The 16770-nt window shown below is 41.9% G+C and overlaps 1 protein-coding gene across 2 annotated transcripts in view; it reads left to right on the top strand.

Annotated features, from left to right (window-relative positions):
* col4a6 (collagen, type IV, alpha 6) overlaps window positions 1-16770 on the top strand; it is a 200112-nt gene that overhangs the window by 166107 nt on the left and 17235 nt on the right. For both annotated transcript variants that reach the window (XM_079491001.1, XM_079491000.1), the window contains 9 exons: window positions 3463-3534; window positions 4198-4305; window positions 5470-5688; window positions 6775-6933; window positions 11513-11683; window positions 12885-13028; window positions 14197-14319; window positions 15182-15363; window positions 16291-16354. In XM_079491001.1, the coding sequence (XP_079347127.1) occupies window positions 3463-3534; window positions 4198-4305; window positions 5470-5688; window positions 6775-6933; window positions 11513-11683; window positions 12885-13028; window positions 14197-14319; window positions 15182-15363; window positions 16291-16354 (1242 nt within the window). The remainder of the gene's footprint in view (window positions 1-3462; window positions 3535-4197; window positions 4306-5469; window positions 5689-6774; window positions 6934-11512; window positions 11684-12884; window positions 13029-14196; window positions 14320-15181; window positions 15364-16290; window positions 16355-16770) is intronic.

Genomic DNA, 16770 nt, shown 5'->3' with positions numbered 1-16770 from the left:
TATGATGATCACCAGTGTTGGGCAGTAACACGTTACTTTTGATATGTTAACGTAATATTATTATTTTACCCAAGTAGTGTAAGGTATTGCTCTGCCAAAGCAGTAGTATTATACCATATTACTGCCTTTTGAAAACAAGGTCAAGAGTGATTGCTGCTTTATTTTATAGCCTTTTTTGGCAAATTGGTGACTTATTATTATTATTAGTATTAACAAATTGATTCAGTTCTAAAAGGAGCTGGCTAAACAGATTGTATTCGTGTACATCTATTTTTTTTGCTGTTGGGGGGAGTGGGGTAATTATGTAAGGGATAATGTAAGGCTGAGTGGTCATTGTTTATAGATAAATCACCGACAGGTTGATTAACCACCTGGTGGTTAATCAGCCTGAAGATGATTTATCTATAAACCATGACTACTCAGCCTTACATTATCCCGCTTATTACATGGCTACTTAATACATAAATTAATAAATTGACCCAAAACACAACAAAACAACCTGTATTTCCTTGCTGTCGCGCTGGCTGCTTATGCCCAGCTGCAGCACAGTCGGAAAACAAGGAAGTGAGTTGATCAAATAGAATCCATTTCCGTGCACTGCTTCGTCTATTTCTCGCTCAAATGTTTTCAAAAACATTTTTGAGAGCAATGTTTAGCTGTAAATGACACTGTGTGTGTGTGTTTACACACACAGCAGTAAATCAGCGGAGCACAGCAGGTGCTCTGAGGGTTTGATTAGTCACCGGTCATTATCCAGTAATAACAGGCCGATGAATTCGGCAATTGACCAATCAGAATCAAGCATTCAACCAAGCTGTGTAATAAGTATTATGTAATATAGTATACTTTGTATTCTAAGTAATAAGTCATAAAATATAATTACTTTTTTTAAAGACTAATATGTAATAAGTAACGTATTACTCTCCCGAGTAATATTGCCCGACACTGATGATCACAGATGTTGGGCAACTGGGATGGCATAAGCTGTCCGGTAACACAGCCATTCTTTGAGCCACGAGGGTTTGCGACCAAGCTCAAATCGTTTAGAGAACATTTCCATGGATGTAGTGTTGGCTCCTATAAAAGTCCTAAAAACGGGATTCTGTTGAGACCCCCCCGGAGATGTGACGCTCTAGAAGGGAGTGTTCTCAGGGGGGTCCGAGACAAAATGGTTTCCTGGTTGGACCCAAGGATATGTAAAGAACCAGAGAAAAGATATATCACTCTCTTGGTCCGGCAATTCCGGCTGGAAGATTTGTCTGCGCTCTTCAGACACTGGTAGGCAAACCGGACCCGAACGTTGGATGCTATGGTGTAGATCAGGGGTTCTCAACGTTTTTGGCCGGGGACCCCCGGAAATGCTTTGGCAATGTCTCGGGACCCCCGCCCCGCCCCCTCCCGACCCCCAATATAAATTGACTGCTACAATAACCTTAAACCATTTTGGGCGGGAACCCCTTTTGATGTTTTAAGCATTGTTATAATTTAGCTATTGAAAAATAGCAGATCTACAAGTTCATAGCGCGCCACCGAGTGGCGCGCTATGAACTTGTAGGTCTGCTATTTTTTTTTTTTTTTTTTTTAAATTATTTTGGGGACCCCCTAAAATAATTTGGCGACCCCCCGAGGGGTCGCGACCCACGGGTTGAGAACCCCTGGTGTAGATTAGAAGGTCTGTACTCTCATTCTTTACATATCCTTGGTTGGACCCACAAGTATGTCATACCTTCATGATATGTATTGTAGTGCCTTGGGAGAGTACCAGCACCTTGTGTTGGATGGGGACCTTTTATAGCTAAGGAATTCTGGGAAATGCAGTCTTTTGGAATTCCCCGCTGAGTGGAATCGTCGTAGCTTTGCTGTCAATCATTTGTTCATGATGGAACCAATGGATGTCTCCTGTTCCCTGCTTCCCTGGGATTCCATTTGGGGCGGAGTCAGCTGATGATTGACAGCCAAGGGTTTCTGTACGCATTCCCCACCCACTGTGACACGTTTTAGGCATTCCATCCAATCAGTGGACAGATATAGTCGTATCCTCCTCCTCCTCCTCCAATCAAAGCTGCTGAATCCTGCCGCATGTTTTTATTTCCTTTGAAGCCCCGCCTCTGCTAAGAGCTTTAACCAATGAGAGTTTGAATGCGTAGAGAGGGTGAGGTTAACCGAAACAACAATAACAATTGACACAAAACAACGACCATAACCATCCAGAATTTATAATCATTTTTTTTCTCATTCTACTGTTTGAAGTCTGGTCTAACCGACGTTAACCGTGATTTAATTTTTTTACTAACTTCCATTCAACCGACAAGATGCAAATAACATTCTAATAATCAAACCTAATGAATGCAAACAATCAATAATCAAACAGCAAACCGTAACAGCATGAAGCGAAGCGATGGACAATCACTCTGTGAAACACATTCACGGAATATTTTGTATTTCAAATGTTTTGACCTGATGAACACTTTGAAGACATAACTAAGAGATAACTTTGATAACACAATTGACACATTCAAGATTCCGATACCCAGTATCATGTAGAAATCAAATGTTAGCTATTTAAACTAGATTGTGCCACACATCGAGTGCTGCAAAGTATGTGTGTATGTCTTCCAAAACGGACGCCTGGTACATGTAGTACAGTATTAGCTATGTAGTGTATAAATATATGTTCTGCTGTATATGTATTTAACCACTTGAACCCCTCGCAACTACTATTCTGGGGCATTTCAAAATAGGCGAGCATTTATCGAATAGGTGACGATTCGACAAAACATAGCAGATCGTCAACCTCGCAACCTCACTTACAAATCTATTCGGCGAAGACATTTGGGGCTCCATTTTCGTCACCACTAAAACCCTTATCGCTAAACATCTTTTCCTTCTTTTTTACTATTTTGCTAAACATTTTTGAATAGTTAAAATGGCCAGTCTACAAGCTCACAATGTGTCAATGTAGATTGGCTAGATGAACTATTCAAAAATGTTTTTCAAAATAGTAAAAAAAAAGGGCAAAGAAGTTTAGGGATAAGGGGTTTAGCGGTGACGGAAATGGAGCCCATGGTGTCAAGGGAAATATTTAGGGGGCCATCTTAAAACTTTGTGCCACGCTGTGAGCTTGTACATCTGCTTTTCTGCTACTTTTTTGGACATTTTAGAAAAATCTTGAAAGTGTTGAATAATTTTATATTACGAAAACGTGCGAGAATGGAAGACATTTAGTAGATTCGGCCTCGGGTCCTAATGACTTAAGCCACTGGGGTGCCCCGGTGAGTCAGGGGTTCACGTGGTTACTTACACTGCAAGTCTTATAGCACAAATACATACAAGTGTAAATGGTACAAGTTGTGTAGCTTGACAGCCTAGAGACGAATGCTTCGATAGCCTAACGGTCCTCACATTGCTGTTGTGCGTGTACTTGTTGCCTGTATGCTAACGTGTGTGTGTGACCGCTACCAGGCCAAGTGTTACCTTGCCGCATACCTGGCGAAGTGGGAGATCCCGGGTACGGCGGTCTACCTGGACGACCAGGTAAAGCTCAGCACGCATCGACTGGAATTGGTTACTTGAGATTTAGCTGCGATTTGTGTTTGTTCGTTTGTTTGTTTTTGTAATAATGTGATCTGAATAGTATTTCGTCCTAATCTCCAGTGTACAGATACATGAAGAGAAGACTCCTGACCGTTGTTCATTTATCATTGTGATGCTTTGAGTTGATTCAAATTATTTAAAAAGAAGTATACTTTAAATCATAATATTAAAGGTGCTATATCACTTTGAGCAGTTGGTTCCCAGACTTTTAAGCTCAAGACCCAAAAGAGACATTTTAATATCTCCCCGGGACCCAAACTAGTGAAACTATCTACAAGCTTGTAAGCTAAATCTGCTATTTTCACTACTTAAAAATATTTTTTTATTTTCATTTTTTCCGTCTTTTTTGTTATGGAATTCCTTTGAATTCCAAACCCACTGTTTGGGAACCAGGGACTTACAGCGACGTTAGGCACGGAAAGAGGAATGGCATTGAAAACGTTACTTTGAACACGGTACGCTTGGTATCCCTTTGTGAACCTCAATGCCAACTCGACCTGCGAAGAACAATACCTTTTACAATTGCCTGCAAAGACTGCAGTTGGAAGCCCTTCCACCATCGTGTCCCGTGTGCAAGTTAAACCTTTCTGTCCTTGTTCAAAGGTCCTAAGGGTAAGGATGGATTGCCAGGAAATGCTGGCCGACATGGCTTCAACGGTGCCAAGGGAGAGAGGGGAGACCAAGGGTTTGGAGGACAGCCAGGACCATCAGGTAAACACATGGCTCTCTAGGAAGAGCAGCACATAAACCCAGACGGTTTTATCGCCAGGAAGGTTAGAGCCGGACCAATGTAAACAAATCTTAGTGTGTCTCAATCCTCTTAGCAGACCTTGTATTGAACTGTTCTTTCCTCGAACTGTGCTTATTCTACAAACTGTTAATAACATAATCAATCAATCATTCAATCAATCTAACCACAACTTAAGGCCTATTCATAGTCTGGATTTTCGGTGGTGAGGTGACCACCGCTCCGGTGGTGAGCTGACCACCGGAGCTGAAATAACATTGAGCGGTGGTGAGTAAAAACAGAGAGAAGGGCTGGAGCGGTGGCGGTGGTTTGCTCTTCACCGTGGCTCGTGACGTCATGTTGTAGTTCGGTGGTAACCTAACCACCGAAGATCCAGACTATGTATGAGCCTTTAATCACGTGGCTCACTAGGTAGAGCCAGAGCCTTCTATTAGAGAGTTGCACCACCTCCGTTCACTTCATCGGGCCAGGTCTTGGACATATAGCCTTTTATTGGCGAATAGTGACAAAGCCCTGAACCGGACGTTTACGGAATGCACTGGAGTCTGATGAGCATTTGTCACTATTTCGAATTACATGAACCACGCGACCGGCGATTGGCGTTTTCTTCCCCCCTCATTGACGCAACTCTCTTTTGTAAAAAAAATTTACACATCAACAAATCGATCATCTAAATCAAACTCTGTTTAACCACTAAACTCTGACCACTAAACTCTGACTGAAAAATAGCTGATTTGCAAGTGCACAATAGGGCATTAAGCAACTAGTCGACTAGTTTACTAGTCGACTAGTAAATCCACTAGTCGACCTTGTTGGTACTAGTTGACTAGTTGATAAAAAAATATTATATTTGTTTTATCTTTTTATTTTTTCCTGATTTTGTAGGCCTCAAGATCAGGTAGATTACAGTTATAGTAGTTTTCTTTTTACATAATAGTAGTTAAACAACTAGAAGTGAATGCCCTAGTGCACAACACACAATGTGATCTGTTGTGAGCCTGCAATGTTTCAATAGATTATTTTATTAAAATCTATTTCATAAATAGATAAACATTTTCTTAATACAAATATTAAACAGATTCATATTTAAAATAACCTCACATTTAACATAAATCCATCCCCTGAAGGTTTCCCTGGACCCAGAGGAGATGCTGGTGGTCCGGGTCTTCCGGGACCAGGCTTTGACGGTGCCAGGGGAAAGGACGGTGTTCCGGGCCGGCCGGGAGGCAAGGGCCTGCCTGGAGATGTGCACGGTGCTGCACCAGGGAGAAATGGCCAGGACGGGCTCCCAGGGGGCCCCGGAGACAAGGGACAACCCGGGACCCCAGGAGGTCCCGGAGGGCCCGGTGAGTCAATGGAAAAGAGAGAGCATAATTAGAAAGGTAGAGAGAGAATGAGTAATAGAGAGAGAGAGAGAGAGCGAGGGGAATGAGACGGATTAGGTAAACACATGAAACCTCCAGGAGGGTTTTTTCTGAAGCGAACGTTCGTCGAAATTCGCCGATCCACAGTACAAGGTCACAGCGTGTTCCGCCATGGTCCGTAACGCTGCGATGCGTCGTGAACTTGGTGATCGGCAATTTCGGCCAATAACTTCCAATTTTTGATCAGCGGAGAGATTTAGGGGGGAAGAAGAGGGTGCCGAGGGCACCGATCCCCCCCTGCATGGGGGACCCCAATCAATGAAGTATATAGGGTTTCAGTGGTTTAAGTGCTCTCGTCTGTTCCCGTTCAGAATTCCCCACTCAAATATTTTACTTAAGTTAAAGTATCAATACTGCAATATAGAAATACTAGAAGTAAATGTCTGGAATTCAAAATGTACTTGAGTAACAAGTAACAAGTACAAAAGTATTGGCATCATGATGTACTTAAAGTACCAATTGTGCAGAATGTCTCATTTCAAGTTTTCAAATGTATACGAATATTTTGAAAATAGCAGAGCTACAAGCTACGAGCTTGTAGATCGGCTATTTTCAAATTTAAAGTAACTAGTAGGCCTACGTAACTATAGTTTTAAATTAATGTAGTGAACTAAAAGTACAATACTTGGAGATGTAGTAGAAGTAAAAGTAATGGAGATTTGTAATACTCAAGTAAAGTACAAATACCTCAAAACTGTACTTAACCCATTTTGGGCGGGAACCCCTTTTGGTGTTAGCATTATGTTATGCTTTAACTATTGCAAAATAGCAGATCTACAAGCTCATAGCGCGCCACCGAGTGGCGCGCTACGAGCTTGCAGGTCTGCTATTTTTTAAAAATCGAAGAACGACTGACATGGAAACATAGCTTTTTCAGAAAACTGTCAGGATGTAGAAGACATTTTTAGAATCTGATCTCAGGTCAAAATGGGTTAAGAAAATGCACCTAGTTACTGTACTTTCCACCACTGTATATCTCACTGTTCCCTTCTCCCCGTCTCTCGCCAGGTCTGGAAGGGCGTTCGGGCTTCAACGGGCTGAAGGGAGAGCGCGGTCTGGACGGCGTGCCCGGTAGTCCCGGGCTGCCGGGAGCACCTGCGGAGCGCCCCGGCGGAGTGCCCGGACATCGCGGTCTTCCCGGTAACAGTGGTCTGAGCGGATCGCCAGGTGAGGAAATTCAATTCCACAGTCATTGTAAAATAACGACTATAGTCTAGGATTATGGTATTGAACTACTATAGAACAGCGATTCCCAGACGTTTTAGCCCATGACCCAAAACAGAAATTAAAAAAATTATAATTTTGGTTTCATTCATGGAAAGTTTTTCTTTTTTTTGGGAATGTTTTTTGAAAATGTTTTGAAATACTAATACTGAAAAACCAAACTTAGGAAACAAAAAAAAATAAGGGGACCCATAACAATGTGTCTGCGACCCAAAAATGGGTCCAGACCCAATGTTTGGGAACCAGTGCTATATAACATTCTAGATGTACTGTATGGTATATGGGACAATACTTATTGTATATAAACACTATGGACCGTGGTCCAATCGTGGTGTAGATGGACTATAACACTATGGACCGTGGTCCAATCGTGGTGTAGATGGACTATAACACTATGGACCGTGGTCCAATCGTGGTGTAGATGGACTATAACACTATGGGCCGTGGTCCAATCGTGGTGTAGATGGACTATAACACTATGGACCGTGGTCCAATCGTGGTGTAGATGGACTATAACACTATGGACCATGGTCCAATCGTGGTGTAGATGGACCATAACACTATGGACCATGGTCCAATCGTGGTGTAGATGGACTATAACACTATGGACCGTGGTCCAATCGTGGTGTAGATGGACTATAACACTATGGACCGTGGTCCAATCGTGGTGTAGATGGACTATAACACTATGGACCGTGGTCCAATCGTGGTGTAGATGGACTATAACACTATGGACCGTGGTCCAATCGTGGTGTAGATGGACTATAACACTATGGACCGTGGTCCAATCGTGGTGTAGATGGACTATAACACTATGGACCGTGGTCCAATCGTGGTGTAGATGGACTATAGAACATTGTAGATGTATGATTCAATGGGATAGGGATATATAGAACATGATGGAATTATGTTACATAACCACTGTGGAACTATGAATGGAATATTCTATGATTATGTTGTACTGCTGTATTATAACTAACCACTGTTGGATGATGGTTCAGTCTCGGTTCAGTGTATTTTCAGCTTTTGGACAAGAGAATACATGTGCAGTACGTGTGCAGCAGTGCAATTCATTTATAATATAAACAATGAACGCCGGGATTTGGTGCCACGGTGTCATAATCTCAAACAAGTCTTATGGTGCAGGTGGTCTGGTCCGTTTGGCATTATAGAGTGTCCCAAGATGCCGAAAAAGGGGACATGGAGCCATACCCCTGGCTCAGATTGCATAGCAAGATTCAATCATAACATTGTTTTAGGGGGCACGGTGGCACAGTTGGTAGTGCCGTCGCCTCACAGCTAGAAGGTCCTTGGTTCGATTCCCGCTCGGGACGCTGTGGGTGCTGGCGGCGTGTTTCCTCCTCCGCGTCATCAGTGCCCATACCCGAGGCGGGGTTGGTGAAAGGGCCTTCCTGTGTGGAGTTTGCATGTTCTCCCCGTGTCCCCTAGGGTAGGTACCCTCACAAAAAACATGCAGTAATCCTGGTTTCTAAACTGCCTCCCCCTGGCCAACCGGGGCGCCTGATGGAGGGGAAAGGAACTGGTTGGAATAACGTGTTCCTTCCACGCGCTACGTCCAACCAGGGAAACTCCCCCCTGTCAGGTGTAAAGGAGCAACTTGGACACTCAGGCATGAAGGAAGCATGAGTTCAAGTCCGTTGCTCTCCCCATGTCCCCCATATATGTGGACTAGGTTGGCGGAGGGTGTGTAGAGCCCAGGATCACATTAGATAATTGACACAGGGGTGAAAAATGGGTTACAAAATCGTGGGATAAAAAATATATTAATAACATTGTTTTCAGCACAGTCATAAGACCCATTTACTGAATGTCAGCCTCCAGGTTTTCTTCAGAATAATGTATGTTACATAATCGGGTGATTATGGTAATTCGTGATTGTGATTTACTATCATGTATGACACATTAGTCCACCAATACAGTGGTTCTCAAACATTTTATTTTTTTAACGGACCGTGTGGAGCATACTGGCATTGTAGTTTTTATATCACATCATTTGAATGTGTGCTCTAGAGTTGAGAATATTCATGCTCGCCTGAATAGAGAGACATCTTGATGGGTTTTTTTAAATATATTGAAGATATATTGAAACTTGAATTGTTCAATTTCCAAATACAGTAGGCATCCACCAAGACCTAGATCCCCCTATACCCACCAACCACCCCTTTAATTCATCTCGTTTGTTGGTACATTTCTCACTTGATTCTCTCTTTCCCCATCCTCCATTTCCCCCCCCCCCTATTTGAAACACAATGGTTACATATTTCTTTACAAAGTTCATCATCTCGTCTCCCTCCCTTTTCCATCTCTCCTCCTCCTCCTCTCCTCTCTCATCTCCTTTCCTACACTCACCACTGTCCTCAAACCTGTACCATCTCATCCCTCCATCATTCTTCTCTTGTTGGTGTTCGTTCGGTCACTCGGTAGGCTGCCAAGGTGAGGTATTCTTTCTCTCCCAGCCCCCCAGCTCCATACCTTTGCTTCCATCCCTCCATCCTCTCCAAGCAAACATACCAAACCGCCCTAACTGTCGCCCTCAACACTTAAGCCCCCCAAAGCACCCGACCGCGCTCTCATCTTGTAGTGTACGACGACGTACACTGCAAAACAAAAAACACACATGTCCATCGTAACAAGTCGGTTAATCTTTGTGTTTGATTCTTAAGGTTTGTCCGCCCCAACCGGTTGAGTTCATTTGGTATGTGCTTCTGAGTTGGCTTGTGTTGATGAATCGAGTGACGATGAAACAAGCAGACTGACTTGCCTTCATTTTCTCACTTTATGGGCTTCACTTACGCTACGCTAATTCAAGTGACTCATGATTAAAGTCACTTGAATTCAAAATCAAGTGAAGTTCGCTGCTTTTGAGGCCAGAATTGACAGACCTTCGACTTGTTCTATGGCAAGATTTTCAGACCTAAAGCAAAATTAAAGGACTTGTTAGGATGAACATTTTGCCCTGTATTTCAGCACCTCTCAATCCAAGTTGAGAGAGTCGGAACTGAAGCAAAGAACATACTCCCAAATATGCGTGACGTTTTAGGTCACTATTTGGTTTGATATTGCAGCCGGCACTAACCTGTAGCTGTTTGTGTGTTGGAGCCTAAAACATGACGTTAAACCAGTGGTGGAATGTAACTAAGTACATATACTCAAGTAATGTACTTAAGTATAATTTAGAGGTTATTTTACTTTACTTGAGTATTTTTATTTTTTTCAATACTTTATACTCAACTACATGTCAGCAGCTTTGGTTCTGTAAGTATACCTGATGCCAATACTTTAACTTTTACTCAAGTAATATACAGGACTTTTACTTGTAACAGAGTATTCTACATTATGGTATTGCTACGTTTACTAAAGAAAAACAAGTACTTCTTCCACCACTGAAGCTAACATATGCTAGGTGTGTGTGTGTAACGCAGTAACTCCAATAAGCTTGTGTGAACTTAATGCTCCTGACATGAACTCAACTTAACAATGTAATCAGCTAGTCATGGCTAGTTTGGGTCAATACACATTTGAATTGTTATTTTCCAATGAAGCGTTTGTTGTCACAAATATGTGTTGTTCCAAACTAGACAGTTAAATGTGATCTTTTAAGAGTAAAAAAAGCATATAGATTATTTCAGGAAAGTGACTTTAGGCACGTATGTGCAATTAAACCAAGCTAATGCATTCTGGAATTGCACTTGATTTTTGTCTAGTTATGGTTATCTTTCTTAATCTTGTTATGAATCAGGCACTATACGTAACTTTTTTTTAAAAACAATCTTAGGCAATTCAAATATATATATATACATTTTTCATGAATTCATCTTTTCTTGATCTTGAATTGCCCTTAAATTGAATTCCAATTATCTTTTGGATATTATAGCATTGTCAGACATGTCATGATGAATGAATTAAGCTTCTTCCTAATCTATGTGCAATTGCAGCCTAACTCGTAACAATGTAATCATCCCAGAGCATTTACATTGTTGTTTTCTCAATTGCCATAAACTGTGTTGGTGTGTTAAGACAAACTTAATTTCTTTATACAGTTTTGGTGTATTTTGCCAATTGTTAATAAACACTTGATATGCTGTATGTATAATATTTGTGTGAAAGGTAAGTTGTGAATAACAATGACAAAGAAAAGGAGATATATTTGCATTACATGTATATATTTCTTTACAAGTTCTTCAATATCCATGTATTTCTTTGAATATTCAGTTGTTATTCAATATTCAATTTAGAATTTAGACAGATTTAGAATAGATTTGTATTTATTTCTGTATTTACTCCTTGTTATGTTATCCAAAACGATTAGGATTTAGATTGATATGGAAAATCACACCTCATACATTTGTTTGTTGTTGTTTTACAGTAGTTGAAACTCAAAACTAAAGGTTCTAACTGCATCTGTTTGTCTCTCCATCCATCCATCCATCCATCCATCCATCCACCCATCCATCCATCCATCCATCCATCCATCCATCCATCCATCCATCCACCCATCCAGGTTTCCCTGGTAGGAAGGGAGAGAGAGGTGACCCCGGTTTCTCGGGGCCTGCCGGTATGAAGGGCACCCCGGGACACTCTGGTACCCCTGGCGGACCGGGACCCACAGGGCCACAGGGTCCCCCAGGATACGCAACCAGAGACGGCATACCGGGATCACCAGGACTAAAAGGTGAGGTGGACCTTACTCTTGTCTGTGTTCTGGTGTTGGTATCAAGGCCCCCAGAGGGGCAGCTTGTGAAACGTTGAAGCCGCGCTACTGGCCAGAGCTGGAACTGCGGGCGGGCGCGCAGCTGGAGTTTTAACACGGAGCGCTCGTTCATGAATCCGTTCAGGTGCGTTAGCAATTACGCACTTTGGACACCAAATTGTTTCTGTCCAAATCGAGAAGATGTGGAAGTATGGGTCCTTCAAACGCCACTGAGCAACTTCCATTGAAATAAATAGGGCTGTCCAGTGTCCGCCCCATGGCCCCTATACTAGTAGTTTATATATATACCTGTATATAAGTGGTTGGTATTCATCAGGAGCACCATGAGGACTGTCTTTTGTGTGTGTGTGTGTGTGTGCATTAACCCACTTAAGACTGGTTCCGCGCCGGGCCCGAGAAACCGAGATTAACTTACCTTTAGAACCGGCATCCCGAGATTTGTTTTATTTCCAGGGGGGGAAAAAAAAACGTAGCATCTTTTAGCATTTTATGCTAACGGACCGTGACGTTTACCTAAAAAACGGCCAAAATACTCGCGTGTACGCTCGTACACGTACACGCACACGCACACGCGCGGTCTTTATGTGCATTATGGATCATAATACGCTCAAAATGCGATATTTGGGGCTTGATTTTTGGGACCCCCAGAAGCAAAGATATGTATGAGTCGAAAACGTTTGCTGTGACAGAATACATATTCAAACAAAGATTTGCACACATTTTCATGATTTAAATATTGTTTTGCAGATCTACAAGCTCATCAAGCACCAAGTGCCACGCTATGAGCTTGTATATCTGCTATTTTTCAATAGCTAAAGTATAAAATAATGGTTAACCCATTCTGGGGCGGGAACCCCTTTTGGTGTTAGCATTATGTTATGCTTTAGCTATTGAAAAATAGCAGATCTACAAGCTCATAGCGCGCCACCGAGTGGCGCGCTACGAGCTTGTAGGTCTGCTATTTTTGAAAAATCGAAGAACGACTGACATAGAAACATAGCTTTTTCAGAAAACTGTCAGGATATAGAAGACATTTTTAGAATCTTTTTTTTTTTTTTGAATTTTTAGAATCCATCAAAATGGATTAAAGTGGTTAAAAGTGTAGGTGACACACACAGGTGCATTCCATTGTCTTAATGGCTTCTAATTTCCCACCCTTCAGGAGATCGAGGTTTCCCAGGCGTGGTGGGATTCCCTGGTCTGCCCGGCAACGCCGGTACCCCCGGCCGTTCCGGTGGGAAGGGTCTTCCCGGGGGGTCCGGATTCGACGGAGAGCCCGGAAGTCATGGTTATCCCGGAGCTAAAGGTTGGAAAATAAGAGTCTGAATAATGACTCTTTTTAATTTGTTTTATGTGGAAAAAGTGCATAGATTTTCCATGAGGAGTTGGATGTGATTTGATGCTGACCTGATGAAGGGTTTGCTCATCCTTTCTTGCAGTGGTGTAAAGTAACTAAGTATATTTACTTAAGTACTCTACTTAAGTACAACTTTGAGTTATTTATTTTTTATTTTTTTTACTTTCTGGAGTATTTCTAATTTCCAATACTTTTATTTCTACTCCACTACATCTCAGAGGCAAATATTGTACTTTTACTCCACTACAATCATTTGAAAACCTTAGTTAATAGTTACTTTGTGGATTTTGATTCGGCTATTTGAAAATAGCCTATCTGAGTTAGATCTGCTATTTTCTAAAGATTTGTATACATACCGTATGAAAACTTGTGAAATGGGACATTCTGCATAATGAATACTTTCTACTTTTGGCACTTTTGGCACGTTAAGTACTTTTTTGATATACCAGTACCTTTTACCTGTAAGGCCTCACTCAGACCTTTAAAACATTGATGCATGCTTGTTGTATGAATGTTGTGAGTGTCATGGCCGCCCCAATGCATTTCCAATGGAAGTCACATGGCATGTGACTCCCATTGAAAATGCATTGGGGCAAGCTGTGTCACACCCTTTGTATACAACAAGCATACAGCAAATCTGTTGCGACTGTGTGAGTGAGGCCTTACAGTGTATTTCTATGTTGCGGTATTGATACTTTTTTTGTTTTACTTAAAGGGGAAAACCACCCATTTTCAACATTTTACTATGTCATTAATATACCTTAGAGCTGTTGTGTGGAAATAATAAAAAAGTCCCCCCATTCTGTGTTTCCTAGAACTGTAATTATGAAAGAAATCATTAACATGGTGAAACACATCTTGATGACATCATCAAGATGTGTTTCACCATGTTAATGATTTTTTTCAGACCTCTAGTTCTAGGAAACACAGAATGGGGGAACATTTTTATTATTTCCACACAACAGCTCTAAGGTATATTAATGACATAGTAAAATGTTGAAAATGAGTGGAATGCCCCTTTAAGTACAAACCCACCACTGAATGTATTGCTGGTTGATTGTTGGTGTGTGTTGCATGCGTGTTATTCACATACCGTACCTGTGGACCTGTCCTCCAGGTGATCGAGGTTACCCAGGTCTTCCAGGTGTGCCCTCTCAGCCTCCCCCCTCTCACTTCGTGGAGAAGGGAGACCCCGGCTACCCTGGAGGTAGCGGACTGCCCGGCTTCCCCGGACCAAGAGGTGAGCTAAAAAAAATAAAATAAAAGCTATCTACAAAGAAACTAGAAAATGATGCAACTAGCAATTGCAAATGAGTCAGGGAATATTATCAAGATAATGTCCAATCTGGGAATACATTCCTTCACCAATGTGTTTCTAATAAAGGTGTCTATAGTAACACATCTCACAACGATTGAAATTCAGTTTCCCATAGGCGAAAAACACTCCTTGGCCTAAAGAAATGCCCATAGCCGTCATCACAAATGTGATGAGGTCGTCACATGTGGAAAAGTGGCATCGTCGTTTTTCGTGCAAAATAAATGCTTGCAGTGGATTCAGAATCATGAAAAGTTGACCCGTCACATGCTACTTAAAGCAGAATGAAAATGTGTGTACATTTTGCATGAATATAGGTTGTTAATGGTACCCTAACGTTCAGCAGATGTCACAGATTCCCCAGCCATTCTCCTGGCTGCATGTGGTTGCCTCTTGTAATACATTTTACCAGACTTTATATAATATGCTGATGTCATATGTCATACATCATAATAATGGAATAACGGAAATCCCCATGGACCCGCATGGCGTCAGACGTTACTCTAAATTTACTAAAGTTACTAAAATATATTTATAATAAACACTGGGGATGTTATTGTGTCCTCCCAATAATTTCCAATAACTTCCATTTTGTCTTTGTGTCACTGCCACGATGATTTCAACTATGAACTTCTAGCGTTCTAGCGTTTTTTTGTGGAACGGTCGGGATCTGTAGTCGTGGTTGCGGTCCCATAGCACGGATGGACGCGGTGGGTGGAAATCACACGTATTGCCGTCTAGTTGAAATAAAAGCCTCCCTTGCCTTGTGCGTGTGGTCGTTTCTCAGGTGACAAAGGGTTCCCTGGCACTCCCGGGCGCCAGGGTCTGCCCGGACTTCCTGGTTTTGGTGAGCAGAGTAAAGGACTGCCCGGACAGCCCGGCTTCCCGGGGACCCCCGGTGGTCCAGGCTACCCAGGAGCTAAAGGAGAGACAGGCATCATGGGCTTCCCTGGTCTGTCTGGACCTAGGGTAAGAACACGCACGCACGCACTGCACGCACTCGCGCTCACACACACACACACACACACACACACACACACACACTGCACGCATGCACACACACACACACACACACACACACACACACACACACACACCAGTGTTGATTTTGGCAGCAAATGTTGATGTCGTTTTAGTCAGTCTTTTGAATAAAATTCCATTTAGTTTTATTCACATTTTAGTACGCATGTAACTTGCGATTCACTCAACTTAGCGATACGATTCGAGTCATGATACTAGGTTCGCAATATGATTTATAAACACTAATTTATTTTCCAGACGAATATTATTTCTCTCACACACATGCAGTTAGATACTGCGAGAGTGAGGTCTAGCTAGTCAACACCAACTTGGGATTCCTCGCTGCTCTCCACACCCTCCTATCAAACATCAGGCTCTTGAGCTCAACAGTGTTGTTAGCTAAGCTGTCGCACCACAGTACGTCTACGTAGGTGGCGCACTTCTTTCCCCTTGGGGTTGGACACATGCTGTATTTACTTATTTTTTTCGATTTCTTTTTACGTGTTTTCTCATCGTTATATCGCTCATACAGTAGCAAATGACTGAAAACATTTTTTTTTATCAATTCGCTTACAAAGACCCTGTATTTTCTTGATTTAAATCGATTTGAATTCTCACCAGTTCAAATCGATTTTTAATAAATTTACGATAAATCGTTACATGCCCAAATTTCAGAGATTTCAGAGATTTCAAGATTTTAGTCTACTAAATCTTATAGTAGTTGACTAAACTGTATTTTTGGCAGGCCACGATGGCGTCGCAATGCCCGATTTATACTTGGCCCTGTGCCGAAAATAACAGATATACAAGCTCACACACAATGGGTCGCATTCACACTAGACTAAACACGTTTAATATCTAAATGCTTTCGTATAGGGTGATGACGGAGGAGATGGTTTCCCTGGCAGCCCTGGAGAAAATGGTGTTCCTGGCGGCAAAGGTGAGTGGAAACTTACATGCACGCACGCACAGAATAACATAGCATATCCATTAGGTTTTATTCATTCAGATAATGAATAAAATCTGCACATCCAGTCGAGTAAGAGTCTTTGTTTAATGATCATAGTGCTCCGCAGACGCAGTCATACCAGACAGACAAACGCGTTTCGGCGCGCAGGCCTTCGTCAGTGTCAAAATTGGCAGTAGCAACGGAAATGACATGGCTATATAGAATTTTTTGTTCAATTAAAAGGGACTGTACAGCCGTGTCTCATTATTAAAGACATACATAGTAGTGAACATACATATTATTATAAGAAATCAATGTCTCATTTCAGAATCCACATTACAAAAAATGTTATTCATAGAAAACAGTTTAACACCAATTCTTCATTAGACCGAGCACTATGATCATTG

Source organism: Electrona antarctica, assembly GCF_951216825.1.
Source record: "Electrona antarctica genome assembly, chromosome: 21".
Taxonomy (NCBI): domain Eukaryota; kingdom Metazoa; phylum Chordata; class Actinopteri; order Myctophiformes; family Myctophidae; genus Electrona; species Electrona antarctica.
This window is presented reverse-complemented; position numbering and strand designations above follow the sequence as displayed.